The sequence below is a fragment of the Nicotiana sylvestris genome, chromosome 3 (genome assembly GCF_000393655.2).
Source record: "Nicotiana sylvestris chromosome 3, ASM39365v2, whole genome shotgun sequence".
Classification (NCBI taxonomy): domain Eukaryota; kingdom Viridiplantae; phylum Streptophyta; class Magnoliopsida; order Solanales; family Solanaceae; genus Nicotiana; species Nicotiana sylvestris.
Genome location: NC_091059.1, coordinates 22,340,160 through 22,368,005, shown reverse-complemented (window position 1 = coordinate 22,368,005; position 27,846 = coordinate 22,340,160). Strand labels below are relative to the sequence as shown.

The following is a 27,846-nucleotide window of genomic DNA, read 5'->3' as shown; positions in this document are numbered from 1 at the left end:
CAAAAATTCAGATATAGAAGAAAACTTCAGCTCAAAAACATGTTGTACGTTTACAAAACACAAAACCAAAAAACTTCAGATCAAAACTTACAGAACATATTGTGTCGAGTAATTCATTGTCATCAAAGTCACTTGTAGAACGGTTAGAACGACTTTGGATACGAGATGATTTGCCATTAAAAGGAGTTCGATTCGCTTCTTTTGATCGACTCCGACTACGTGGTGATTCACCAATAATAGGAGTTCAATTCGATTCTTTTGATCGACTTAGAGTACGCGTGGTGATTCACCAGTTGAAGAACCCGCTTTAAGTACCTTTGAACGAATCCGGCTGCATGGTAATTGGCCAATTAAAGGCATTGAATTCAATTTCTCTTCTGTAGGAATTATATCCAATACCTAAAGCTGCGATATTTCTGTTTAATACAAAAAAGTATATTATGAGAAGAAGAAAACTAATACGTGAACATATTAACATAAAGACAAAAAAAGTAACTTACTTCATGACTACTGAACATCTCAAAAAGTTCGGGAAATTTAGGCTCTCCTGCAAATACATAACGTAACATCCTGGGAACCTGAGGGGTATCAAGGTACTCATCCTCTCTTATATACTTCTCCCGAATACCTGGGAAGCGCTCATAGAACCAAGCACATAACGGTTATGGAAATCTACCAAGTTTATACTCAGTTGCATGGAATTTGTTCTGCTTGTCCAATGCATGTTTCAGTGAGTAAATGAGCTTCTCATAAGCCATATTACCTCAAGGATATTCAGCACAAACCTTATCATCTTCAACAATAGATGCATACTCCTCCATCACAGATGACTCGGTCTTTTTCCCAAACAAAATAGACTCTACAACAAGAATTTCCTTAAGCTTCACAACATCATCATCGCTCTCACATACGTATATGTGATTCACAGCATTCTTTGAAATTTCATTCCGAGTCATAAAATCTCGAATATCCTTCAAAGTCACACCCTTAAACTTACCAAAATAGTGCTTCAGAATATTGCTCTCTCGATTAATTGGTTTTTCAACATTATGTAATATGATCTGCAAACCACACATAATGTGAAAGTCTTCAAAGGTGATGGAAATATCATGGCCAAAAATCTTGAAACTAATCGAGTCTCGATCATTCGTGAATATTCGAGAAAGACACAGACAATGAACCAACTTCATGCTGCATTTGAAATTCTCCATAGCCATAATGTATCGAAATGTACCATTATGAAGCTTATCTCGTTGTGTAGGAGTCAAGAAAGTTGCAATTAATTTCTTCAAATCGTGGTTCCCCTTCCAGTAACCCCTAGAGTTAAACCAATCTCGAAACTCAAAATATTTTTGACCTGGTCTTGTAGGTGGAGGAGCAGGGACATAAGGACCTGGGGGTATTACAGGTAGTCTAGGTGCTTTAGGTGCATTAGCTGCTTTGTGTACTTTAGCTGCATTAGGATCTTTAGGTGCCATCTGTTCAAAAAAAAGTAAAACATACAAAAAATATCATCAAGACATTATCAAAAAGATTAGTTAAAACTTCAATCTCTAAGAAAGCTAAAGTTCGACAGTTACAAAATAAAACTTCAGCTTTAGAGCTGAAGTTCGCCAGTTACAAAAACAAAAACTTCAGCTCTAGAGCTGAAGTTCGACAGTTACAATAACAAAACCTTCAGCTCTAGAGCTGAAGTTCACCAGTAATGAAACACAAAAACTTCAGCTCACCAGTTACAAAACACAAAATATTCAGCCCCATGCTGTAGTTTTTATAAAAAATAAAACACAAATTCAAATCCAAAAATAATGCCAAAACATGAAAAAAAACTTCAGCTCCTATCTAAGGTATCATCTATTTAACTCTCAAAATTTTTAAAAATTTGGACGTCTAATCACTTAAGAATTTATAGAATTTTCATCAACAACATAAAAACTCATTCAAAAAACCTAAAAACACAATCGTAAAAGTAAAACTAATGCACTTATCAAACTAAATACTAAGAAACTATTTAATCATAAATACATGACTATCAAAACCAAAACCAGAAAAAAAACCCAGAAAATCGTAAAATAAAACCCAAAAAGTTAATGCAATGTACTTGTGATTAAATCGTAATGTGGGAACAACGACGAATAGCAGTTGAAAAATCAAAACAACGATGAAAACCCTTTGATTTCAGAAAAGATTAAATCAAAAAATGCGAATAACGGGAGAGAGATAGAGACAGTAATGGACTAGCGTATACTTGGAGAGAAAGTAGTCTTTTAATGAAGAAGGGCAAAATAATCTTTTTAAAAGGCTTTTAACAAAAAAATAGGTATGGTGCAAACAGAAAGATAAAGCGGCTACAGGTTAAAAAGGGGCGCCCAAATAGGGCGCCTTGTGCAATTTTTACCTGATTGTGTATCCCCTCTGCAAAAAAGTAACAAATCGTCAGCAAAACATAAGTGCACTAAATTGACTTTAGCACAGTTAGGGTGGTATTTGAATTCCTTGTTCAACTTTAAATATTTCAGGAGCCTGCTCAAGTACTCCATTGCCATTACAAACAGTACATGTGACAATGGATCATTCTGTCTAAGTCCCTTCCTTAACTCAAAAGGCTTTGCTGGTTGTCCATTTATTATTACAGTATAGGCCATAGTACTTATACACTTCATGATCCACCTTACAAACTTCTCAGGGAAACCTAGCAGCTTCATAATTTGCTCAATATATATCCATTCCACAAAGTCATATGCTTTTTGTATGTCAATCTTAAGCATACACCTTGGTGATATGTTCTTCCTTCCATACCCTTTAACCAGCTCATGGCTCATGATGATGTAGTCACTAATCATTCTTCCTGGTACAAAGGCTATTTGGTATTTGTCTATGAGCTCTGGTATAACTTCATGTAGTTTTGCAGTTAAGATCTTAGAAATTATCTTATATAATACTGTGCAGCAAGAAATAGGCCTAAACTCCTTGATGTTAGTAGGATTCTTCACTTTAGGTATCAAGGTAATAGTAGTACAATTTATGGATTTGCACAGTTCAGTAGTTTCAAAGAACACTAGTGTTGTTGCTGATATAACTTCCTTACCAATTATATTCCATGCCTTTTTGAAAAAGTAAGAATTTTATCCATCACATCCTGGTGCCTTACCACCATCAATGCCCTTTAAGGCTATTTGCACTTCCTCCTTAGTGACTGGCTTTATTAACTGCAGTTGTTGGTGTCTGCTCAGAACATTACCTTTTTGCATAACATCTGGATCAATTACTAGTAAAGTTGAGGCTGCTGTACCAAGTAATATTTTGTAGAACCTTAAGATCTCCTCTTCTACATCCTCAGTATTTTGAATAATTTGCCTTGCACTATTTATTAAGCTGCCTATATGGTTCTTTGTCTGCTTATTTCTTACACAAACATGAAAGTAAGCTGTGTTAGAGTCCCCTATCTTTAGCCATTTAATTCTTTCATTCTGCTTCATAACACTTTCCTCTACTTCCAACCACTTGGCCAGTTTAATTTTTGTCTCATCTTCTTGAGTTGTTACTGTATTGTCACATTATGGGGATTTCATCCCCTTTTGGTTGTTCATCAGTTTGTCTCTTGCTTCTTTGATCCTGGTCCCCACACTACTGTACTCCTGATTATTTAATTGCTTCAGCTCTCCTTTCAGTTTTTAGAGCTTATACCACACATTCTGCATTGTATTTCTCCTATGCCTACTTCTCCAGCATTGACTGACTATTTCTTCAAACTTATGATGAGTTGCTAAGTAGTTAAAGAACTTGAAAGGTTTCTTACCCTTTACCATAGGCTCGTCAACAGTTATTTTTAAAGGGCAATGGTCTGAAAAGCCTGGCTGCATAATGATCCCCTCCATGTTAGGTTATTTTTATATCCACTCAGCATTGACCAGAATTCTGTCAATTCTACTATGCACATGGTTGTTAGTCCATGTATAGTTTCTCCCTATCGTTCTGAGTTAAGCTAGTCCCACATTAATTACAAAGTTTTTGAAATCTTTCACTTCCACTTATTGCACTGGGTTCCCTTGCACTCTATCATCTATGGACATTATGCTGTTAAAGTATCCCATTATTACACTTGGACCATTTACTCCATTCATGATTCCTCTTAGATCAGCCCACATACTCTTTCTGTCTTGAATATTATGTTTCCCATAAACTGCAACAAAGGTGAACAAAATTCTCTTGTGCTGCTTATTCTCATGATATACCAATTAAAGGTTGGGATTGAATTCCTTGATTTCTGGAAGGAATAAAAGGTGATATATATATTTATGGGCTCAGTCACCTGCCATGTGGACCGTTTACTATTATATGATTTTAATAGACGTATCTATTTTATGGTCACATATGCATTTGTTATCAACTTGCAGTTTGGTTTTTGCAAGATTGCTTGCTCAAATTATTAGAGCACAATTCCAGAACATAAATTATGATGATTTATCTTGATAATACTGGTTTAAATCCAAGTTAGTTTAGCGGAAATTGTTTGCCTCTAATTATAGCTAAATCATTGGTTATGAGAACAAAACTCCCAAAAATAAAATTTGGTATGAGATGTATTATTTAATATACACCAGCACTTGTACGCATCTAGCCAAGTTATGAAAATTTCTCCCTATCACAATCGGTTCAGGGTCAGGAACCAAATAATTTCTATATAGAAATATGAATGTGTTATATGATTTAATTATGCCACTACAATGCACAAAGATGAGTTACCAAAGAAGGTTGGGAAATGTGTTGGTGATACCAACATTAGGGGGAGAAAATGGATAGATGAGAAAGTGATACGTGAAATGAATTATTATGAATACATATAGATCCTTGTACAAGAAAATATGAACTTGAAGTTCAAGTTATTACTAATTTATAAATTATTGCCAGACGCATTTGCTGACCCAACTAAATGTCATATTTCAGCTGTTAATGCTCCAAATAGAATAAAGTTCATGAGGGACAGAGTCTATGGCACGCATGAAGCGTAACAGACCAATCAGTTCCAAAGATAAAACTCCTTGAAGAAGGAGAGGGGCAAAATGGTCATAATGAGGAGGCAAGTGCTCTAGAAGAGCACCACGACATAACACTTCATAAGACCTCATGTGAGAGGCTCAGGTACTTGAAAATAATGAGATAAAGAGATCTCAATAAGTTATGTCTTTATTGTGTAATAATTGAACTGATATAAAATGATCGTCGACGATATTGTTAACATAATGTAGCGCTCAATATTATTAATATTGACGAGGATCTTGAGCTCAAATCTGTCATAAAATTTGGACAGATAAATGATTGGCCAAATGAAAAATACGCAATAAAAATTGAATTCACTTGAAAAAATGTGAAGTTGGGTGGATAGTCCCAACACCTGAAAGTATAAAGCCAATGGAGGTATAAATGTGTTCTTGTGCAAAAAGTTCATGTCGATAGACATAAAGACGACGTGTGACACAAGAAAATTAGTAAATATCCTCACATTGATTATATGGAGACATATTCTCTTATGGTGGATATAATTATTTTAAGTTTTAATCTGGCAATACATGAAAACTTGATATGCGTATAATGGAAATCATTGAAGGATTAAAATTGTTCTGAAGCATATTAATGTTTCCAAGAAATCTATTAAATAAAGCTTCAAAAATCCTTATACGGATTGAAACAATCAAGACGCATGTGGTATAATCGCCTGTGTGAGTACCTATTGAAAGAAGGGTACAAGAATGATTCAATTTGTCCTTGTATATTTATAAAAAGATCTGGATTTGAATTTGTTATAATCGTTGTGTATGTTGATTCAAATATCATTACAACTCCCAGGCAACTTCCTAAAGCAGTAAACTGTTTAAAGAAAGAATTTGAAATGAAAGATCTTGGAAAGACAAAATTTTGTCTTGGTCTACAAATTGAGTATATGAAAGATGAAATTTTTATCAATCAATCAGCATACACTAAAAGGATTTTAAAGCGATTTTATATGGATAAAACACATCTATTTAGTACCCCGATGATTGTGAGATCACTCGATATAAATAAAGATCCATTCCGGCCTCATGAAAATAATAAAGAACTTGTTGGTCCTGAAGTACTATATGTTAATGCAATTGATGCACTAATGTATCTTGCTAACACTAAAAGGCGTGGCATAACATTTTCAGTTAATGTCTTAACAAGATATAGCTCTGCTCCTACAAGGAGACATTGGAGTGAAATCAAACACATATTGTGTTATCTAAAAGGGACTACCAATGTGGGCTTATTTTATGGCAATGATTGCAATCCCGATCTTGTTAGCTATGCCGATGTAGAGTATTTATCTGACACACACAAGACTTGATCTCAAACATGCTATGTGTTTACATGTGGAAGTACTGTCATATCTTGGCGATCGACTAAGCAATCAATCGTGGCTACTTCTTCTAATCATGTTGAGATAATTTCTATTCATGAAGCAAGTCGAGGATGTATTTGGTTGAGGTCTATAATATATCTTATCCGAGACAAATGTGGTTTGAAGTGTGAAAAACTACCCATAATTTTGTATGAAGACAATGCAGTATGCATAGCCCAATTGAAAGGATGATTCATAAAAGGAGATAAGACAAAGCACATTTTACCAAAGTTATTTTTCACACATGATCTTCAAAAGAATGGTGATATCAATGTGCAACAGATTCGTTCAAGTGATAATATAGTTGATTTGTTCACCAAATCTCTACTGACGTCAACCTTCAAGAAACTGGTGTACAAGATTGGGATGCGAAGGCTGACGGATGTGAACTGATGCTCTCATCAGGGGGAGTTAATACGCGGTGTACTCTTTTTCCCTTACAAGATTTTGTCCCACCGGGTTTTACTTGCAAGGTTTTTAATGAGGCAACCAAAAGGCGTATTTCTAAATATGTGTACTCTTTTTCCTTCATTAGGATTTTTTTTCCCATATGGTTTTTTCCTAATAAGGTTTTAACGAGACACATTATTTATGGACATTCAAGGGGGAGTGTTATGATAAATATCATATTATGGTGGATGTCTACTCTTCCTCCATGATCTTCATGTCAAATGCTTAATGACATATTCAATGACATATTTTCTATGTTCAATGACATATTCCATGACATATTTTCTTCACTTTTCATGCCTATATAAAGGCCTTGTAATAGATAGGAAAATACACACAATTGAAGAAGAAAATCTCTTCCTTCTCTCTATCTCTATTTCTTGTTCATGTTTTACTAAATTGCTTTTATTTCCTTGTTCCACATTGCTACTTTGAATTATATTTCATAACAGTTATCCAATTTTAGGGTAATATTTATTCCGTTTTAAGAAATTGGAGGCAAAGATAAGGTATAGTTGGAAAATCAGCCTTAGTTCAGGGGTACTTACGTCTTTTCGCAGGACCATAAATTTGTTTTTCTTGTTCTCCATTTTCCTTTTCTTTTTATTTTTCCTTATTCCAAACTGGGCTTTAGCATTTACATCTATAAATTCCCATCCCTTTGAATCTTTTTTTCTTTCTCTTCAATTCAACCCAATCCCCTCTTTCTTGTTGGTTCATAATTGTCCGTCCGTACGTCGAATCTGTGCTTTGTTTCAGTTGCACTTGAAAAAAACAAACAATTTTTTCTCCGTCAGCCGTTTCATTTTCATAGAGATTCATCAAATTCTGAAGCGTTCTTGAGACCCATTTTGAAGATCTGGTGTTCTGTTCTTAGTTTCTTAGTATATGGACTATGAACTTTTAGACAGCAGTGGTAAGTCCCCTTATTAATTGGCTCCAATTCTTGTTCTATTTTCCTAGGTTTAGGGTTTTCCTAATTTCCCTAAACCCCTTTGATTTTCCTCGAATTCGGGGTCTGTAATTATGTACAATTATGTCCTTATTCTATTTAGGTTATTCCGCAAAGGGTTGTATTGTGTAGATTTGTGGTAAGCTCCGCTGGATTACTCTCTGAAAATTAAGGACAAAGAAACTAGGGCTCGGTATGTGGTTGGTTTGTGGCATTTCTCTTATGTGGCATTGCTTTATTTGTAGCGTTTTCTTTTTCTTTGTACTTGTTTTTGGCTAAGTTTGAATGATTGGATGAATTTTTTTAATTTTGTCAGTTCATTATTTTATGGCGCGATTACAGGCTATTCTTAGAGTGGTTATGTCTTTGTATTTGTTTCAAACGAATTGTGAAGAGTACTGATTGTGTGAATTTTTTGTTTTAACTCAGTACATGGCATCTGTAGTTTAAGAAAGTTTGTATCCCAGTCATATCCTGATACATCTATTTTGCTGGAAAGGCAAATCTTTATTTTTAACTTATTTTTCCCCTAGAAAAATCAAGTCTGTTTCCAAGCATAGGGTTAATTCCTTCCTTATGTACCTTTTTCTATTATTCTTTTGCTTGTATAAGAAGGGGGGGGGGGGTAATTTGGGAGGGAGCAGCACTTAAATTAAGACCATGTGAACTAATAGATTTTACAGTATGCACTTCTTCATTAATATCTCTTTATTACTTCTTCCCCTTTCATAGTCGGAGAGAAAATATTCCTCAAATTTAAACCGCATTAATAATGTTTTATATTGTGCAGATTATTATGTTCATTCATCTGGTTTGTGGAGGAAATGGTTTTATTCTGAATTACTTAGAGAGGCCTTCTGTCCTTGTTTTCATTTTCTTTCCTCTTCTTGAGTCTGGATTAAAGCAGTGTTATTAAAAGCCATCACTTCTCCGTTTAAAGTGATGACGCGATTCAAAGCGAAGTGTTTTTTGGGCGAGGACATGTCTTTTAGAGAAGTATTGCTTCACACAATGACGCACAAAGTGATCCCAATGAGAAGCGAATTTTTGAATCTCAACTTTTAGGAGTTGGATTAATATTGGCATAAATTAGTCATTTTAGTTGCAATTTGATCATTAAAGTACTAAATTCATATACTTTTTGATATTTTTAATTTTACATGTGCATTGCTCTTCTTGCTTTGCACTTCAAGCCTGGTTGACCTTGTCATGTTTTTTTTTTTGTTGCGCTTTTCTCTTTTAGAAGCATTAGATGTATCGAAATGTGTAGTAAATTCTATTTGCTAGGACTGCCTATTTACTATTTCTTCTGGAAATGTCCACAGGCTCCAAATATCCAGTTTATTTCTTAATCAGTAGCTAACTCGTCAAAAACCAGAGGACAATAGAAGCTGGTTGTTGGGGGAGGGGGTTGATTAAAAAGATTGTTGACTAAATCTGATGGTTTCTTTATTAGGTGAGTGCATTTTCACCCATCATGTTATGGCCGGTGTAGCAATGGAGTTAAAATGTGTTTTCAACTGATTATTGTGTCCGCTTTGGAAGCTTTGTTTCTCGTAATTTGGTAACACCATTAAAAAATAAAAAATAGAACCACTTGCAATGAAGATATTTGAAGGGAAGTAAATCTTACTGTTATCATCAAAATAAAAAGGTGGAAAAGAAGCAAAATGTAAAATAACTAGCAGATGTAAATACTTATGACCTAAGTTGCTCGGACTCGGGTGCAGGTATCTGATACGGGGACGGATCCGTGTATCGGACTCGGCAAAATCTAAACTTTAAGATTCGGGGGTGCGGATCCAAATATGGATACGGGTGAGGGGATTCGGCTAATAAAAAATAGAGCTACAAAAATATTGTAAATTTTGAGAGATATTCTATGAAAAACTTACATGAGTATTGTATAATTCAATCTTTCATTCTCCAAAATGGACATTATTTTTTCATTGTTCTAAATCTGTTTTATTTTTGATTTTGAGAAATCAAAATCTCAATTTTTCTCCCAAATTTGTCGGTGGACTCCGGTCAAAGTGTCCGAAGTCAGTTGACCGTATCCGGGACGTATCCCGTATCCAGACGGGGACGACACCAAAATCGAAGAGTCCGTGCAACTTAGCTTATGACTTATCTTGAAGGGAAGTAAATCTTACTGTTATCATCAAAACAAAAGGTGGAAAAGAAGCAAAATGTAAAATGACTTGCAGATGTGAATACTTATGACTTACCCTTTTTTGTTAATTAATGTTGTCAACCATGGAATTTTGTCTCTCTCTCTTGTATGCTATACCAATATTATTTGGACTTTTCTTCGTTTCAAATGTGGTTTTTGCACTTTTCTGCCTTCAGCTATTTCACGAACTTTTGCCGCTGTGACATGCAATAAAGACAAATTTGTTGCCCTTGTTTTGATAAGTAAGACACTTTGTTGCCAGTAATGTCTCTTGTCGCATTCTTACTAAAGAATGAATTGTATGTTTTGTATGTTTATTGTGTTGCTTACAGTGTCTGCGTGGGCCAATCAAAATATGCACTATTAGCATCTCGGATATTTATCTCGGTGAGGTGTGTTACAATCTCTTTGCATTGCACATATCTGGATTCTCTAGAATCTCTTTTTCTTTTTCCTTTCTGAATGAAGGTGGTTGCTGAGTTCTCTTAGAGTAATAGGCTAAATTCGACATCTTTATATCACTAAAATATAGAGTGCCTGATAGTGGGACTATCATTTGCTTAGTTAATGTTTTACTATAAAGATATGTTGAATCTATTTTTTACATGGCTGTTAACCGACCTTTTTACTTTGTTATTGTTCTTGGCTGTAAAAAAGGGTTGTTAAGTACATCTTGTTTTTAAATAACTTTTCACAGTCTTTTCTTTAGGTTACCTCCACTTCAATGGTGTTTTCCTTCACTGTTTTGCAATTAATGTAGGTACTGATGATGATCTGCCTCAATCACAATATAATAGAGCCCCTGCAGGAAGTATTATCGCTGGAAACGGAAGGTCTAGCATAAGTTCAGCCCTATACCAAAGGATGTATGTTGATATGGAACCCCAAATTCACAACCTTGAGCAGGAAGCATACGGTGCAATCCTTCGAGCTTTCAAAGCACAGTCTGATGCTCTTACATGGGTATATAACTGTTACATTATGTGTGTTTGCTCTCTATAGCATTTTTTGAGTGGGCACTTATGCTTTCCAGCATCTATAATTCTCAGGAAAAGGAAAGCTTGATAACAGAACTCAGGAAAGAGCTAAGAGTATCAGATGATGAGCACAGGGACCTACTAACCAAGGTCAATGCAGATAACCTCATTCATAGGATCAGGGAATGGAGAAAGAATATGGGAAACCAACCTGTTCATGAACAACTCCCTAGTCCAACGGTTTCTGGATCAAGAAAGAGGCCTAAAATGTCACAGTCTGTGATAATGCCATTTGGTGCCCCATCCGAGTCATTGCACCATCAGACAATTGGTGCAAGCACACAACCTACAACTCCAGGTGCAAAATGGGGAGTAGCACCAGGAAATGGAGGATTGAGGTCTAGACCTGTATGTTTCTTGATTACTAATGGAGCTTTGTTCCTGTAGTCATAGATATGGATATCAATGTATCTTTGAACATGTTTAACGCATTCTATCTTTTGAATAGGGTCAACCAGTTTTCTCCTCAAAGCCCGCTCATTATCAACAGGCTGGTCCTGGTTCTTCAGGTGCTCTTCGTTCAGGTGAACTTGCTGAAAGACCACGTGACTCCTTCCTTGGGAGAAGAGTGATGACTAGGTGGCCAGATGACAACAACTTCTACGAGGCCATTATAACTAAATACAACGCTGTAGATGTACGTTTTGAATTTAATTAGTGTTTTGGGGGTTATGCAATGTGCATAAATGGCGGGAGGGTGCAAATTATTTGTCAGCATACTTATGTGAGAAATGACCATCAGAAAGGATCATGCTTTCAGAGTGTCACTAGGTGCCAATGCGATTCTCTTTGCCTGCTTTCTTGCTTTTTATAGAACAATGGTACACTAGTAGCCATGTTTATACAAGAAAAATAGATGGTAGCAATGCTCCCTTAGTGTGATATTCAACTAGGAGTATTTTCTTAGTTTTTCCACGTGGTGCTCTCATAACTGGAAATACTTCACTCCTTTTGCCTTTCTCTTCCTTTTCCATGGAAAGGAGGGTAGTTTAAGGTGTTGCAAATTCCACTGAGATAGATAGAGAGAGAGATGAATTACCTATTCTTTAACCTCAAGATTATGTAATTTTTTATCATTCCTTTATCCTTAATCTGATTTTTCTAGATAGGACTTTTTACACTTTAAATTCTTGCTATTGCTTCAACCTTTTCTTTTTTTGGGGTATGGGGTTGGGAGCAGTGGGGAGACACGTTGACTGAAGGGGTGCCCTTCGCTGGAAAATTATATTGTATATATTGGTGAAATGTAATGTGTATATATATAAATTGTTGAATCCCTAGATACAAGAGAACATTTTTCTGAATTCTCTTGATGAAATTCCTGCCCCTGCCACTGGTTCCTACCCTTTGCTTTATAAATTTTTAGTGCAAGCTCCTTGTGATTTGGCAAGTTCTTTTCTCGAAACCTGACATTTAACAATGTTGCTTTTAGATTCTAATAGTTCTCTTTGGAGTTCTGTTAAAACGAAGATAATAGGGGATTGATAAAGCAAAATATTACTCTAGATGCACTGTTCCATGAACTAGATACAGGTTTAAAAAAATATTAAAGGCGCTCTAGGGTTTGCCTGACTTTTAGAGTACCAAAGTAAATTGTTGCACCATGAATTGTATAGTCTGCTGACTTGCATTTTCTTTGTCTAGGGTCGGCATGCTTTGGTGTATGATATTGATACACCAAATGAGACCTGGGAATGGGTTGATCTCAAAGAGGTATTCTCTTTTGTTATTTAATTGGCTGTCTTCCTGCTTCATGTGTGGTACATGTAAATTTGGTCCTTAGAAGAGTCATTTTCTTGAATTCTTTTGGTATATGAATTTAGTACAAATAATTGATACAGTTCGGATGGCAAATTGGTCATTTTTAATCTTGTAAAGTCTAATTGTTGAATCTTCTACAAAATAACGATTCTAATCGTTGGATTGACATATAGAGACCTAGAACTTGCACTTCTTGGGTGGCCTTGCAGCCTTACATAGGTGCCATTTGTGGTTTTTTTTTTTTTTTGAGATGTTTGCTTAGGTTCCACACTTTTAGCCCTCTGTTGGATAAATTTGTATATATCTCTGCTTCATGATTAATGCAACAATGTATTTCTTGCTCTATGTAATTCTTATGTTATTTCCCTTACGGTTTATGTAGAATCTTGATTGTTTTCTGCTTCAAACTTGTTGAGATAATATATTTAATAATTACTAGCGCCAAAGGACATTATATCTTTCCAAAGAGAAGAGGTGTGAAGGACATTGATACTATAATATAGCATTTTGAACATGGAGGACATTGGGCAATAGATTAGTGAAATCACTTTGTTATTTCCTTAAAATGCAGATTCCCTCCAATGATATTCGATGGGTAGGTGATGATCCTGGAATATCTCAAGTTGGTGGAGGTGGTGGGCCAGGCTATGGAGTTAATACTCTAAGTGCTGGAAGAGGGAGGAGATTTGCTAGGCAACAATTTGAGAATGATGTTCCCGCGTCACAAAACGGAATTGTACAGAGGACTCCAGATGAAATTGAGATACTACACACAGAAACACTGTTAAAGAAGGTATAATACCGACCGGATCTTGGTCAACTAAATAACTCATACATAACAAATACATAATACATCATTTTTAAAGTCTTTTTTTTTTCCTTGCCGAGCTATCAGGTTGAGAAGGTTATTGATGCAAGTCACCCTGATCTGCTTGAGATTGAAAAGGCTAAGAAAATGCTTAAGGTAGAATCACTTCAGCAGTTCCTTTAGCCTATATTTGTTTCTTCTGACGTCTGAAACCTGATTGCATTTGTTGACCTGACAGGAACATGAACAAGCTCTAGTTGATGTGATTGCCAAGCTTGCGGATGTTTGTGACAGTGGAAGTGGTATGAAATAATTACGGTTTAGGTTATTCTGTTGTGTGTAGAATTGCTCTGGGTTTTGCCTGGTAGTTTCTTGTTCTACTATGTTCTGTGTTATAGAGAGCTTCTTCTATATCGCCATTTTTTAAAAGGGGGAGGGTTCCTGAAAAACAAGTTCAGACACTTCTGATATTCCAACTTTGAGGGAATCACTATTATATTTTGTTTTCTTGACTCTACATTATGGTGGAGATTTTTTCAAAAACTGGTCAATGTTTTTGCGGAAATTTGCAGAACTTGAAAGATAAAAAGTCTGACAAAATGCTATTTAGGACGTTTCAGTTTTCCGCAAAATCCAAAAATTTGCGGAAATTTGCAGAACTTGAAAGATAAAAAGTCTGACAAAATGCTATTTAGGACGTTTCAGTTTTCCGCAAAATCCAAAAATTCCTATAAATATGTTTTTTAGAAAAAACTTATCTTCTAATAGTGTTTGGTTGGAAAAAGATTTCGAAAAACTTTTATACTTTCTTCCAAAAGAAAATCAACATGTTTTGAAAGCAAACATTGTACAGTAGATTTTTTATTTCAGGTTTCGATAATTTCCCAAACAGACGTTTGGGTTTGCTTTATACAACTTACGTCTTCTCAAAAGTTCTGGTAAATTCTTCAGTCATCGCAGCAAGTTAACCTGTTTACCTCTATGAAACGCGATACAGCTTTTACCAGAATGTCCTGCTAGTTGTGACTGTGGCCACTAAAGAATTGGACCATAATGTCGTGATTGATATATTGCAAAAATTAGTATTTTTGTAATTTCACAAAAGAAAAGGAGTTCTGTGGTCTTAGAAACCTGGTGAACGAAAGTTTTTGTCCTAAAAGAATTACCCATTAACCCCCATCATATTTGCATAATCGCGTTTCCAGTGAGCAGATTGTTGTAAATATGTGATGATGTATCAATGGAGACTATACTTTGATTCAACTGTTGAATGCAGTAGCATACCAACAGTAGCATTATAATTCCTCTTTTTTTGTGGTATACTTTATATGATCAGGTGGGGAGCAGCCCTCCTTTCCTAGAAATTATCCACATGGAAGCAATCATGATGGCGCCGATATGGATCCTGAGACGAGGGGAAGACCTCTAACTAACGAAACAGCAAGAGGTCAAGGCGCACAGGAAAATCAGCAAGATGAGGATGTCATCGTTATTTAGTTCAATTTCCTTCTCATAACAGCAACATTTGTACTTTGTCTATGTAGGATTCTGGAGCTACTAAACTTTGTATTTCAGCTCGATTTTATGGTAGAAATGGATTCAAGTGCCATAGTTAGTTGCATTTGTTAATCTTGTAAGACGATGTAGAGTTCTCTTTGTATGTTCTATTTCAGTAACTTTTAGTTGTGCTGCTACGATGGACTCCTTCATCCACCTCCCATCCACTGAATAAAGCTGCTTCTGTTTTCTTTTCCTTTCCCAAGCAACTTTTCTTATAATAGTAGTGTTCATGCCAGGTTGCGTCCATTATTTTATAGAATAACTGTTATCGGCCACTAACACAAGTTTCGGAGATTCCACCCACCAAGGCCGAGATAGATATACTTTTTAGAGCGCAAGACTAACCCTTTGGGAGTTAATTCCCCCCCCCCCCCCTCTCCCAAACCCCCCAAAATATTGACCATTTAAATGTGCCAAAGAATACCAAAGTGTGGCGAAGGCATTGCATGTATTTCAGAAATAACTTAAGGCACATGAAAATCATAATGTGGTAATAAATTCCAGAATCAGGTTCACCATATCAGCATCAAAAGCAGGCCCCTCCATCTGAAAATGGCTAGCTCCTTCGATAAGATGGGTTGTGTTATGCCCTGCAGCATCCTTCAACTTGTTCTCCAACTGTTTAACACTGGTGAACCCATCCTTAGTACCCATCACAAATAGTTTTGGTTTTGGAGATTGTAGTATCGCCTTTTGGTGCCTCCCAAAGAGAATTGAAGCAGTAAAACCAAAAGGATATCCCAAGCTCACATAGGCAACTACTTCCTCTACTTGATCAACTGCAGATCCAGCTATTGCTGCTCCTGTTTTCAGGGAATGAGAAATTCAACCATTGAAAAACACACTTATTGAGACTCAATTCTGGACTTAAGTTGGACTCAAAGCTAAATTTCTTTTGTGAACAAGATTCAGACATGCGATAACCCCATGAGGTTTAAGATGCAGTTTCCTTTTACACTCTTTTATTAAGTATTCAGAGATAGATAGTCAGAACAATATGAAACGCACTAACTTTCCATTTTCCCAATTCAAAAGTATGATATGAGGTCTTCGACATCACGGTGTTTGATTGTAGGAAAACGCAATAAGACAACCATTTAAAAACAAAGTAGAACTAAGAACACAGAAATGAAGACATAGCAAACTGGACCAAAGAGTTGAGAACCTATATAAATTGTACTAATAAGGATCTTAAGATTTGAGATTTTCTAGTGCTAAATCAGTTTATATCAAATATTATTTCCTCTCCTCCAGCTCCAAGTGTCTCTTTTGGGGTTCACACTCTTCAAAGAATTTTTTGCGGGTACTCTCGAGTGACCCATCCTATCCACCAAAGTTCAGGCAGATGACCTCATCCGAGGGTTGGGTTTTTGTTGTTGTTGTTGTTTAATTTCTCCTAAGCCCAAATCACATAGTCATCCCTCAAGAATAAGTTTTAAGTGGAACCAAGCGCAAATACAATAGAAAATTCCAAATATAGCACTTGAAACGTTAACTTCTAAAATTAAACAACTTCACTCTTTTTGGTCTAATATTACCAGAGTTCTAATATGAGAGTAATTTTAAATCATAGCCATAAGTTTGGACCTTTCCATCAAAAAATTTGGACACCAATTTAGCATTGGAGCTCCGGTAAATACGAAAACATTTGCTAATGGCAAAAATATGAATGGGCAGAGGAATGACAAAAAATGAGCAATTTCAATAATACCCTAAAAAGTTAAAAAAAGGAAAACGAATCATCAAACGAAGCAAGGATTAGACGCATAGAATATCGAACTGACCTGCAGAGGAACCAACAAGGATAATTTTCCTCGTTGAGAAATTAGTAACAGCCCATTTGCAAACGGAGATAACATCGTTAATTTCAGCGGATCCAGTTAGGGAAGCACGCCCACTGGATTTCCCAGCACCTCTACTGTCAAAAGTTACAGCAATTACTCCTCGATTTGACAATCCTCTGGCTATGCCTCTCATCAACGCTTGACATCCGCCTAGCACGGAATAGGGATGCACCAATACTGCCACAACAACGTTGTCTGTGGAATTGCTGTCGGAGATTGGCTGGTAAACTCGAGCGTCCAAAGTCACACCAACGGTGCTCTCAATGACACAACTGGTTCTGCTGTTGGTACTACCTTGTTCAGCCATGGATTAGGGATAAACTGAGGGGAATAGTTGGGTGCTAATACGCTTGGGTTTTGGGGAAGAATCAAGTGGAAAATGATGATTGGATTTTGGGAAAGAATTAATGAGACTTTAGATTGGTTGGTTGGGCCGTTGGAGGAGTGCCTGACTTTCTATACTTTGAGAAATAAATGCTGAAAGTTTTTTTTTTTTTGGCACTAAATAATGTCCCTCCCATTAACGATTTTCTACTGTGTAAAATTAGTCTAATTTGGCTGATATTGTGAAGTCACATAGAAGTATATGAACCTCTTTCAATTGTTCAAAAGCATGTTTGGACAATTTTAATTGCTTAAGAGCATGCAATAACAACAATAATAATATATTCAGTGTAATTCCACAAGTATAATTTGAAGAGAATAGTGTATACGCAAATTTAACCCCTATCACGTAAAAATAATGAGATTGTTTCTGATACTCAGCTCAAAAAAAGTATGGTCACATCAAATATGACAAAGAAATATGGAAGTGGAGAAGCTATAAAAAGAGTAACAACAACCATCAAAATAAGATAGTCGAAGCAAAGTAGACAACATGTAATAATAACATCAAAGAATGGGTAACTTTCTAAAATGTTTTCTTATCATAATTTTGGAATACATGAGAACTTGAGATTAGAGAGAAACTCTAACCACTCCCTACAACTAAGACTAACCTGCTTACATACACTTTTCCAGGTATGACCTTATCACCATCTGATGCCATGGAGCCTTTTCACCACATTTCACCGGAACCCCAGATAATCCCTCCACCATAAGGGATCTGATGATGGAAGATCTTATCCCTTCTAAACAATCCTTCAAGGATGCACTTGAGGATATGAGGTTAGCCACCACAAGTACTTATAACTCTGACTATCTCCCAACAGATACACCACCGGAACCACCAACGACTAACAATCCCATTGCTCTAACTCAAGAAGATAAAGCAAGATTGTACCATCCCCGGCATTTCTCCGTCATTGTCAAAATATTCGCTAGACGGATTCCACACCTAACACTCAAAACCAAACTATACGAGCTGTGGAAACCAGAGGAAAACCTCATCCAAATTGACCTAGGATGAGACATTTTCACTGTTAAATTCAATTTAGAAGAAAGCATGACCAAGGCCCTTCATGGTGGCCCGTGGTTCATATATGGTCAGTTTCTAACAATGCGTAGATGACAAAATTTGACGAGCGTAAAACACACCTTAAATTATGCTCGCTAATCAAATATAGTATAATATAATATCGTATCCACACAGATTGGATTTAAACAATATTCTTGTAGTTTCTAGCTTGATTACTATCCAAGAAGATCAACGGTAGAGATTTATATAATTATTAACTAAAAGTAACTGAGAATCTAAAGCTATTGACTATTAACTATTGAAACAAGGAATAAGCAAATAAGGTTATCAGTGGGAAAAGATAGGGTTTTGACTGGATAGGTGCACGATAATTGTTCAGGATCTAACTCTAGCTAATTCACTTCTAATGTTCAAGTGAGTCTCTCCAATTTACTCAATTATTAGTTCAAATTTTCAGCATAAACTCCTCTCTTGATTAAGTCTCACCTCATAAGATGAACCGAATTAAGCTCTGTGAAAACATGCAAGAATGCATAGTGGAATGGTCTTTAGGAAAATCTCTTTTGATTATTCTCCTAACTAGGTTTAATCAATGATTCAACTAGCCTCTTTAGATTACTTAGAAGAATCTATGAATTCCACCCACAATATAATGTAAAGATATCACAAGTTATGCCTCTCTCGGTTACATAAACTAGTGAATATAGATGCAACACTTAAATCATCCAAAAATATTTCAATACATAAAACTAGAATTATAATCCACAAACAATCATCAATGCACCAAATCTATCAAACCCTAAAGGGAACTACTCCATAGACATGGAGTAATTCATCACAAATATAATTAAAGTATAGGAAAACATAAATATAATCCAAACTCGCGTCTTGAGTGAGGAAGGAATGATGAAATCCTTGTGCTTGTGTTCTTCCAACTCCTCCTTAGCCTTCTTAGGTCGAAAGCATGTCAAAAGTCGAAAAAATAATATTTTTTGTGTATTTATACCAAGTAGGGTCGGGCCTAGAAGAAACCACCCTTTCTTAGCCAAAATAGAAAAATAGCTCTGGGAAAAATATACAAGCGCACTACATAAGGCGACACGCCACGCGGGGTATTAGGGGAAATCTCCATAGAGCATGCAAAATTCATCAAACAACCAAAACACACTGCTGCGGCACACCATGCGCCACCCCATGCACCGCAACAGTGCAAATTCCTAAGAGTGTTGCTTCTTACATTTTATTGAAAAATTCTTTGAATAAAATGTCGTCTGTCCGTAATTTTTTGAATTCTGCAGCTACACTTAAATTGTGCGGTCTGCAGATGTGGATTTTTTGAACTTATGAGAGGCAAGAATCTGCAACCGCAATTCGAATTGTAAGGACTGTAGATTTTCTCTTGCGGCCGTAGAATAGTCTTTCCTCTGTCATTAGAGAGTCCTCACTTTTGAGGCTCCAATGTGCAGTGCAAGTCAAATTGTGCGAACCGCAGAAATCCACTTGTGGCCGCAGATCATCTAATTCTCTATGATCAGAGAGTAAACATTTTTGGACTCAGAGGTGGAGCCACAAGTCAAATTGTGCAGACCACACTTTCCCTCTACTGCCGCACAATAGAATTATGTGGACCGCAAGTCCCCATCTGCAACCACAGGTAAAATTGTGCGGTCTGCATATCCTTTTCCTTGCAAGCATGATTCAACTGTGCAACCCCACTGTGTCTTATGGTTCTCCTTTACATACATGCCTCATGTATGTGTTTGAACAATTAATTGCAACTAACAATTTCCTCTACTTGATACAGACAATGGTTCAATCCAGAGGACAAAGAAAGATTTCAAAAGGGAGAGGTGAATTTTCTCGGGCTGAGGAAAAAGTTCCTTGCCCCTTGTCCATCCAAAGACGATAAAAAAGAAAGAAACAACTGACAGAGGGAAAAGCGCAGACCTCTCCGAGTCTAGCTTCTATATCCCGTCTAGGGAAGTGTCAAAGGGCAACTCAACCTCTATTCAGGAGCAACCAGCCACACAGTTAAGGCCATAGGGGAGATACCAGCTCAGGGACCAACCATCTTTATCTCATATCACCTCTAACGGATCGGAGAGTGCTAGTCAGTCTTTTGAGCCATTGGCTATACCAATTCATAAGGCACAAGTTCTTGCACCAGTTCATGATATCCCTGATGATAGTAGAGGGGGAGATGCCAATACTACAGGTTTGGAGATATCAAAGAAGAAGGATATTTGGGAGGATCATTTTGTTAGTCTGGTCGCTTTCATCAGTTTCCATATGTGGTAGCCAGTGAGGTCGCTAACTCTTGAGCGACAATTTTTGTTGAAGGATTTTGAGAAGTATAACCCAGCTATATTGAGATAGTTCAGGGCACAAAAAGGGTAGATGTGGTTAACCGAGAGGGTAGAGGATGCCAAATAATACCTCATCTGTGAATCTACGCCAATGTGGCTCATATAAAGAAAGGGGTGAAAGTGACCAAAGTACGTAACCTCAAGGTGAGATTTGATCAGCATACACTAAATGCGTATTTGGGCTTTAGGATGTTAAGCTAAAGGAATATTTGGAGAAGTGTGCTATGAAGGAGGAAGCCTGACCGTGGTTAGCTGAGATCCAAGTGCCATCAAGGCCACCACCACCATGGATCACTGCTCGGGTTCCCATCTACTGGATCACTCTGAGTTTTTAGGCGAAGGGTTGGCAAACCTTTGTCTGCAGCAGACTGGATCCGAGCTAGAATGAGATTCACCTTCTTATTCCTAGGGTAGTTCTTGTGGCTTCCATCATGGTCGAGTACCCGATCAATGTGGGTGTCGTGATGTCGGCCAATATTTTACTGATAGCACAGCATGATAGCTTGGCCTACCCTTATCCTAACATTATTACTGAGTACCCCACTGACGCAAAGGTAGAGCCAAGAGATTTTGACATAAAGGTGAAGCCAAAGAAGCCTTTTGATTGGTACTCACTGATGGATGCGAGCAAACCAATGAAGAAAGTTCAGCTTCCTACCACCACAAGCCAGTCTGATGAGCCAACAATGGTAGTTTCTAAGACAGTTGATGTTCCATCCACCTCGGCTAAGCCTTCCTCCAGTGCCGCAGCTATTCCTCCGCTATCATCTGCATCTTCTACCACAACTCCTGCCACTACTTTGAGTCCATTGCCCATGCCCACTTCCCCATTATCTATGTTGCAAGTCTCCTAGAGATTGGCGAGTCTCAACAACTAGATGCAGACAAATACTGCAAAGTTGTTTGACTTGTCTAGTACTATTGCAGCGCACTCCACTTCTCAGGCACCTCAGGCTCATTTTACCATTGATGAGACACTGAAGAAGATTTTGGAGAACCAGAAGATGATCATGGCTACCTTGGTACAATACAGGTTCGTTATTGAAGAGCTGGGAAAGGAAGTGAAAAAGATGAGGAAGTCTTAGGTCAGTAAGAAATCAGTGGACAAGCTCCGGAAGTAGGTGACCAGATTGGCTACAGCCGAAGACCTTACCTTTGATATGCTGCTTGAACTACACTAGTTTGCCTCAGATCCTTCAGCACCGTCTATACCGGTAGCACCGACTGGCCAGTCTGACGAGCCAGACCTTGCTACTGAAACTGCTGAGGCAGTACGTGAGATGTTCACCAACATAGCCACACCTAGATTTGATGGCGATGAGATTCAGTTGGCCGATCCTGAGGTAGCTGACGTTGCTAGGGACACTAAGATGTCCAAGGATCCATATGGAGTTTTCTTCACCCTCTCCTCTTGTACTCTTATTTTGTTAAGCATTAGAGACAATGCTTACTTTTATTCAGGGGGGTGGAGTTTATTTGATACACTAGTACATTTTGATGCATTTGGTCTGTAATAATTTGATAATATTCTTCTTTTTCTTCTTTGTATTTATCTCTCTCTCTCTTTCTTATTATGTATATTCATTCTATATTTAGTAGTTTTTGCTCATTGGCTTCTTTATCTTTGTTTTTGCTTATTAGCTTCTTCATATTTTCCATATTAGTTCTTGTTTTCTTAAGTATATTCTTTTTATGCTTTTATAGAAATAAGCCTTTGATTTTCTTAATGCCGCGGTTCTTTCCAAAGGTAGTTGTTGTGTGAACCGGACAACTCGTCCCATTGTTGAAAGGCATGACAACCTTCTTAAGGGAATGAGTCTGTTTTTGTATTTAGGTAATAATAGTAATAATGAATAAAAAGACCTAATTAAGTAATGCTCGAAGAGTTAGTCATGCTTCATTTGGTACCAACACATTTAACTACGTACTTATGATTAGTGACAAGTTTTTTTTGAAGAAAATAGCTCTAGTTAGTGACTTCTAACTTTTAAGTTGACTTTGGTAATCATTGAGTGGTTTAAATGGACCATAGTGATCTTTAACTTGAATGTGGTCACTGTAGGCTCTCAACTCTATCCTCTTTCACAATCTAATTATTTGAGGGATGAGATGAATTGTTGTTAGTCCAAGTGTCTGTACGAATGATTTAGATCTTGCCCCAATCGTGTTTCAAGGTGAAATTCTAAGTTTTGCTTGGTTTGAGAGGTGATTGTAGGCTTTCCTTAGCCCGTTCGAGCTTTCTATTGACAACTAATGTCGTATCCCTAGACAAGCCCTTTGAGCCTCTAGACTTTCTCATTTGACAACCATGTTATAAGCCTTTACACGTTTTGTCGTTACCCTCTCTTGGCACCCGAACTTTCTTTAACACTCTTTGTGAAACAAGTGGCTTAAAACATAAGTTTGGGGAATAGATAAGGAATTTAAAAAATGTATCAAGGCACAAAAAAAGAGAAAAGATCTCTATGAAAAGAGAAGACAAGAAAAAGAAAAAGAACAAAACAATGCAGAACATAAATAAGCGAAAGGGTTGATGGATTCAAAAAGAGGTAATGATCCCAAGCGTTAAGAAATCAAAAAGGGAGCAAAAGAATGAAATGAACAAGAAATAGTGATGTTAAATCTCTCTAGTCCTCAATGAAAAGAAGGTGCCTCTAAGAATTGGCAATTGTGAGCCGAGAAATGAAAGTGTGGAGTGCTTAAGAAAAGATGTAACCACTTACCCATATGGTATCCTATCCTAATCCAAAAGCCTTCATTACATCTCCAAAGAAGTCCTACTGGATTTGAAACCGAGTGAGCTTATATTAGTGGTTATCTACATAAGGGGCAAGTCTATGGTACTTGAAGCCGTACTTGTGACATTCTCTTGTGAGAGACGAGTGAACCTTTTATGAATCCTAAGATTGAGTGCTAATTTCTTAAGCGAGCTTGGCAAATGGAAAGTAGAGGAGGAAGATTTTGGAGTCCACCATGACCTACATGATAGAACAAGAGTCCTTGATGAGTAAAGTCAATTATTGAAGCTCAATGGTCATATTAGAACTATATGTGCATTTCTTTTCACCTTGTTGATAATTCATGAGTAGTGTGGGTAATTGTTAGTCCCAACTGATGTGTGAATGACTTACCTTTGACTCACTGAAATGACCTTTAACTCTAGGAGGTGGAAACTAATTTATTTGCTTGAGGACAAGCAAAAGAATTAAGTTTGGTGGAGTTGATAAGTGGGAATTTTGACTACTTCTTAGTACCTTTTTGCTTTTGTTTTAGTCCGAAAGTATTAATTTATGTTCCCAAAACTAATGGAAATGTAAAAATTGCAGGAATGTTGGATGTTTGGTCTCCCATGATAAAATCCAACTCAAAAAGGAGTGAACTGAATCACAAGGCAATAAAAGGCGCAAAATCAAAGAAATGTGATCCGCAGAATTAGATCTGCGGTAGCAAACCAAGTGAAAGAACCCATCATGACTTTTTGAAAATGTGCGAACCAAATATGAATTGTGCGACTGCAGAATAGGGTCTGCATTGACAAATGATTCAAAGTTCAAAGAGTGTGCAAAAGACCAAGTCCTAAAGCGTTGCGTAAGTACAGACCGCACAAGAATTGTACGGCCGCAGAAGATGTTTTGCAGCCGCAACCCAGAAATGTGCGGCTGCAGAATCCAAGCTCCTGTCAGCTAAAGAAGTCTACGGACCACACATGGAATCGTGCAGCCACAAAACCTCCCGAGGGCATTTTTGTCAGTGAATTTTGGGCCACTATAAATAGACGAGTTTCATATTTTTAGGTCAAGTTTTGAAGTTTGAGCTACTGTAGTAGTTACATTTTGCCATTTTAGGAAGTTTGTGATTATTTTAGTGTTAAGACATTAGCTTTTACCATTTTAATCTTTGATTATGAGTTTAATTAGCGTTTTTTCTCTATTTTCTTCAATTCCCACTATGAGTAGCTAGAGTTTTACTAGAGTTGTGACCAAACCCTAATGTGTAAACCTTATGGATACTTAATTTAATGCTTGTGTATGATTGAGTATTGATTATTTAGCCTAGTTTATGCTTAAATTCTAGAATTAATTGTTGCAAATATTGATTCATGCCTTTTTGACTTAGTCTCTACTTGAGAAAGAAGGACATAGTCTAAGATAACTTAGCTAACAAGGAATTGAGTTAATTGAGAGTTTGATTAGCCTAATTAAAGGGTTCAAACTGGAGATAGTGAGAACCCGACTTGAGCTCATATCAACTATTTTGTTTGAGACCCATTTGGACTTGAGAAAGCCGAGTTGGGCAAAACCCTTCTTTGACCGAGAGGTATTGATTGGGTAACTTAGAGTCGAGAGCTATAATACACCCCGATCAAAAAAATAAGTATTAACGTATTCAAACCATTAGGCGAACATCTAGGTTACGGTCACATCCCTAGGCTTTTTAACTATTTGAAAAAATACCAAAAACAATCATTCACTTATAGTTTCTTTTCATAGCTTACAATTTTTAGAGTAAAATTAGAATTATAAATCAAAACCTTTAGTGAAATTGCAAATTTAGTTATCTCATTCACTTTCATCATGTGTATACTCCTAACACCCATCGTAACTCCCTGTGGAAATCAACCCTGACTCTTATTGGGTACTATTTTTCCAAAGACCGTTTCCATTCACTATTGAGTGCCGATTGGACATGGATCAGAGATCTTCTGACAATTCCATCATTGTATAAGAATACATCTCCTACTTTAATAATATGAAAGTAAAAGGCTCAAATATGATCCTCAAAATTGATCTTGAAAAGGTCATTGACAGGCTAGAATGGTCCTTCATTAAGAGCACACTCATTTTCTACACTCTACTTGACTGCATTATCAAGCCTATCATGTCCTGCATCACTCCAACCTCAATATCCATTCTCCTAAATGGAACTAGGATAGAACCCTTCCTACCATCTAGGGCTTAGGCATGGGGATCCTCTATCCAGTAGCGGATCCAGGATTTTAAGGTCATGGGTGCTCACTTTCTTTTAATATAAAGGTGTTATCAATCACATAATATAAGCGCAAATTATTCGAACGGGGCGATGAAAAAAATTAATGAGAAAAATACGATTACTATTGTCATTACCAAAAATGTCTTCTAGCCACGAGCCACGATAATAATGTTAATATGTTATTATTACAAAAAAAGGACTTCCCTAGTCACAACTCACAACTGTGCTCGACGACTTTTCATATGTTGAAAACAATGAATAATAGTGTCATTGCTGACATTTGCAAATATCTTACGCTCTACATAGCAAACTAAACAACTATTTAAAAATTCATCACCAATGTTGTTATGAAGTTCACTTTTGATATAGTTAATGGATGAGAAATCTCATTCCACGGAAGTTGTAGCAACATGAAGAATGAGAGTCAACTTGATAAGCAAATAAATAAGTGGCCAAGTTTGATGCAGATCTGACTTAACCAACACTTTAGCAAGATCACTAATCCCCTTTAAGCCAAAGAACCTCTTGTCAATACCACAGGCATAAACTATAAAACTATCAAGCTGACAACTGAGATCTCGAAGCTTGCTTCTATCAAACGCATTCAGATAATATTTGGCCAACCTCATTATTCTGTTCTTATCAATATAACCAAATGAATTAAATAGATTTAAGCTAGCCATACCGAGGAGTAAGTCAGTACTCACAGCATCAAAGCAACGATTAAGCTCTTGAAACTGCAAATCAATAACGGCATAAAAAATGTCGACACGCAAATGATGAGAATATGTAACATCAAGAGATTTACGCTTCAGCTTCCTACGAAAGTAGCGAGCATCCATCTTTGGAATCATTGTATCATGTTTATCACAAAAAGAAGAGACATCTTCCATTAAAGATCCAAATTCACTCTTCCTCATCATTTTTAATCGTTGTTTTGTAAGAGCAAGGAGTCCCATAGCATTGACAATGTTGATACCCAATTTTTCCCTATAATATTTTTAAGGTGCATATATACCTTCAAAACTGTGCATTAGCATCAATTGAAATTTTTCCATAATTTCTATATTTTTAAATCAATTTATTCTGGTATTTTTATTTATATAAATAATTATAAAATTGCATCACAAATGGCTCTATAATATTTTATTGATTTAATTATGTTATTTATAGCCATATTAATTTCAAATTATTTCACAAATGACCAGATTTACACCTTTTGGTTGCAATTGCAATAATTTTGCAAATTATAGCCCATGCATACATCACTGCATTATTTTACCAGAAATTGGTCCATTATATTTGTAAAATATGAAATAATTATTTTAAAGCACTTCTATGCATGGAAATTATTTATTTTCTCATTGTTAACTATTTTATAAAATTATTTTATAAATTAAATGGGTATTTAACAAATAGCCTTTTTATTCCTTTATTTTTTCGGACCTAGCCTATTAAACCAGGCCCAAACCAATCAAACCCAACCACAATTAAACCTAACCCGACCCAGGCCCCTCATAATCCTGGCCGTTGATCTCTGAGATCAACGACCCTTATTTGTTCTTACCATTTTTAACCAAACAAACCCCATATCGTAATTCATTCTCAAAAAATAGCCGCCCTAGAATACCTAATCCTCTCCGTCTCTCTAAGACTCAACCTTAACCCTAGCCGCCGCCACTGAAAACCAGCCCTAATCCCTTTGATTCCTATTCGATCCATGGATTTCCATGGCCGTGTGAGACTTGTACTTGCCTCCTACTTCCCCTGGTTGCTCGATTTTGTGATTTTGTGGAAGGACCTCAAAGAAATCTAGTCTAGATCTTGTTCAAAACTCTCCAAGAGTCTGTCTATGGTATGTGATTGCTTTCTATCGATGTTTTACGGCTCAAATCTCTGATTCAAAGACCAGATTCTCTTTACCCTTTCTCTTTTCTTCAAAAAAACCTAATGTTTGGACTTGAATCTGTCCAGATCCTTTTAGGTCTGGAGTGATTTTGAGTTCATCATTGTTTTTTCCTTAAGGTTCCCTTATTTCTTTACTGATTAACCGATTTTTGAGCACTGTGTT

General features: G+C 36.6%; 3 protein-coding genes across 7 annotated transcripts; 1 reads left to right on the top strand and 2 right to left on the bottom strand.

Annotated features, from left to right (window-relative positions):
* The first annotated feature begins 7,480 nt into the window (after positions 1-7,480).
* On the top strand, positions 7,481-15,293 carry LOC104244291 (protein EMSY-LIKE 3-like). Of its 5 annotated transcripts, XM_009799684.2 has the most exons (12): positions 7,489-7,784; positions 7,924-8,013; positions 9,146-9,276; positions 10,326-10,385; positions 10,754-10,956; positions 11,043-11,378; positions 11,479-11,667; positions 12,675-12,743; positions 13,363-13,584; positions 13,687-13,755; positions 13,838-13,901; positions 14,936-15,293. In XM_009799684.2, the coding sequence occupies exons 5-12, from the start codon at positions 10,858-10,860 to the stop codon at positions 15,094-15,096; spliced, it is 1,209 nt and encodes a 402-aa protein (XP_009797986.1). In that variant the 5' UTR covers positions 7,489-7,784; positions 7,924-8,013; positions 9,146-9,276; positions 10,326-10,385; positions 10,754-10,857; the 3' UTR covers positions 15,097-15,293. The 5 variants fall into 5 exon arrangements, with proteins under 5 accessions (XP_009797985.1, XP_009797984.1, XP_009797986.1 ...); XM_009799685.2 differs by lacking the exon at positions 9,146-9,276; XM_009799683.2 differs by lacking the exons at positions 9,146-9,276; positions 10,326-10,385 and having other exon boundaries at positions 7,481-7,784.
* A 295-nt stretch (positions 15,294-15,588) lies between these two features.
* Positions 15,589-17,477, bottom strand: LOC104244290 (uncharacterized). The gene is made up of 2 exons (XM_009799681.2): positions 16,944-17,477; positions 15,589-15,962 (listed from the first exon to the last, which is right to left on the bottom strand). The coding sequence occupies exons 1-2, from the start codon at positions 17,308-17,310 to the stop codon at positions 15,640-15,642; spliced, it is 690 nt and encodes a 229-aa protein (XP_009797983.1). The 5' UTR covers positions 17,311-17,477; the 3' UTR covers positions 15,589-15,639.
* Positions 17,478-26,161: 8,684 nt separating this feature from the next.
* On the bottom strand, positions 26,162-26,734 carry LOC104244292 (uncharacterized). Its single transcript, XM_009799687.1, has one exon. The coding sequence runs from the start codon at positions 26,732-26,734 to the stop codon at positions 26,162-26,164; it is 573 nt and encodes a 190-aa protein (XP_009797989.1).
* Positions 26,735-27,846: the final 1,112 nt, after the last annotated feature.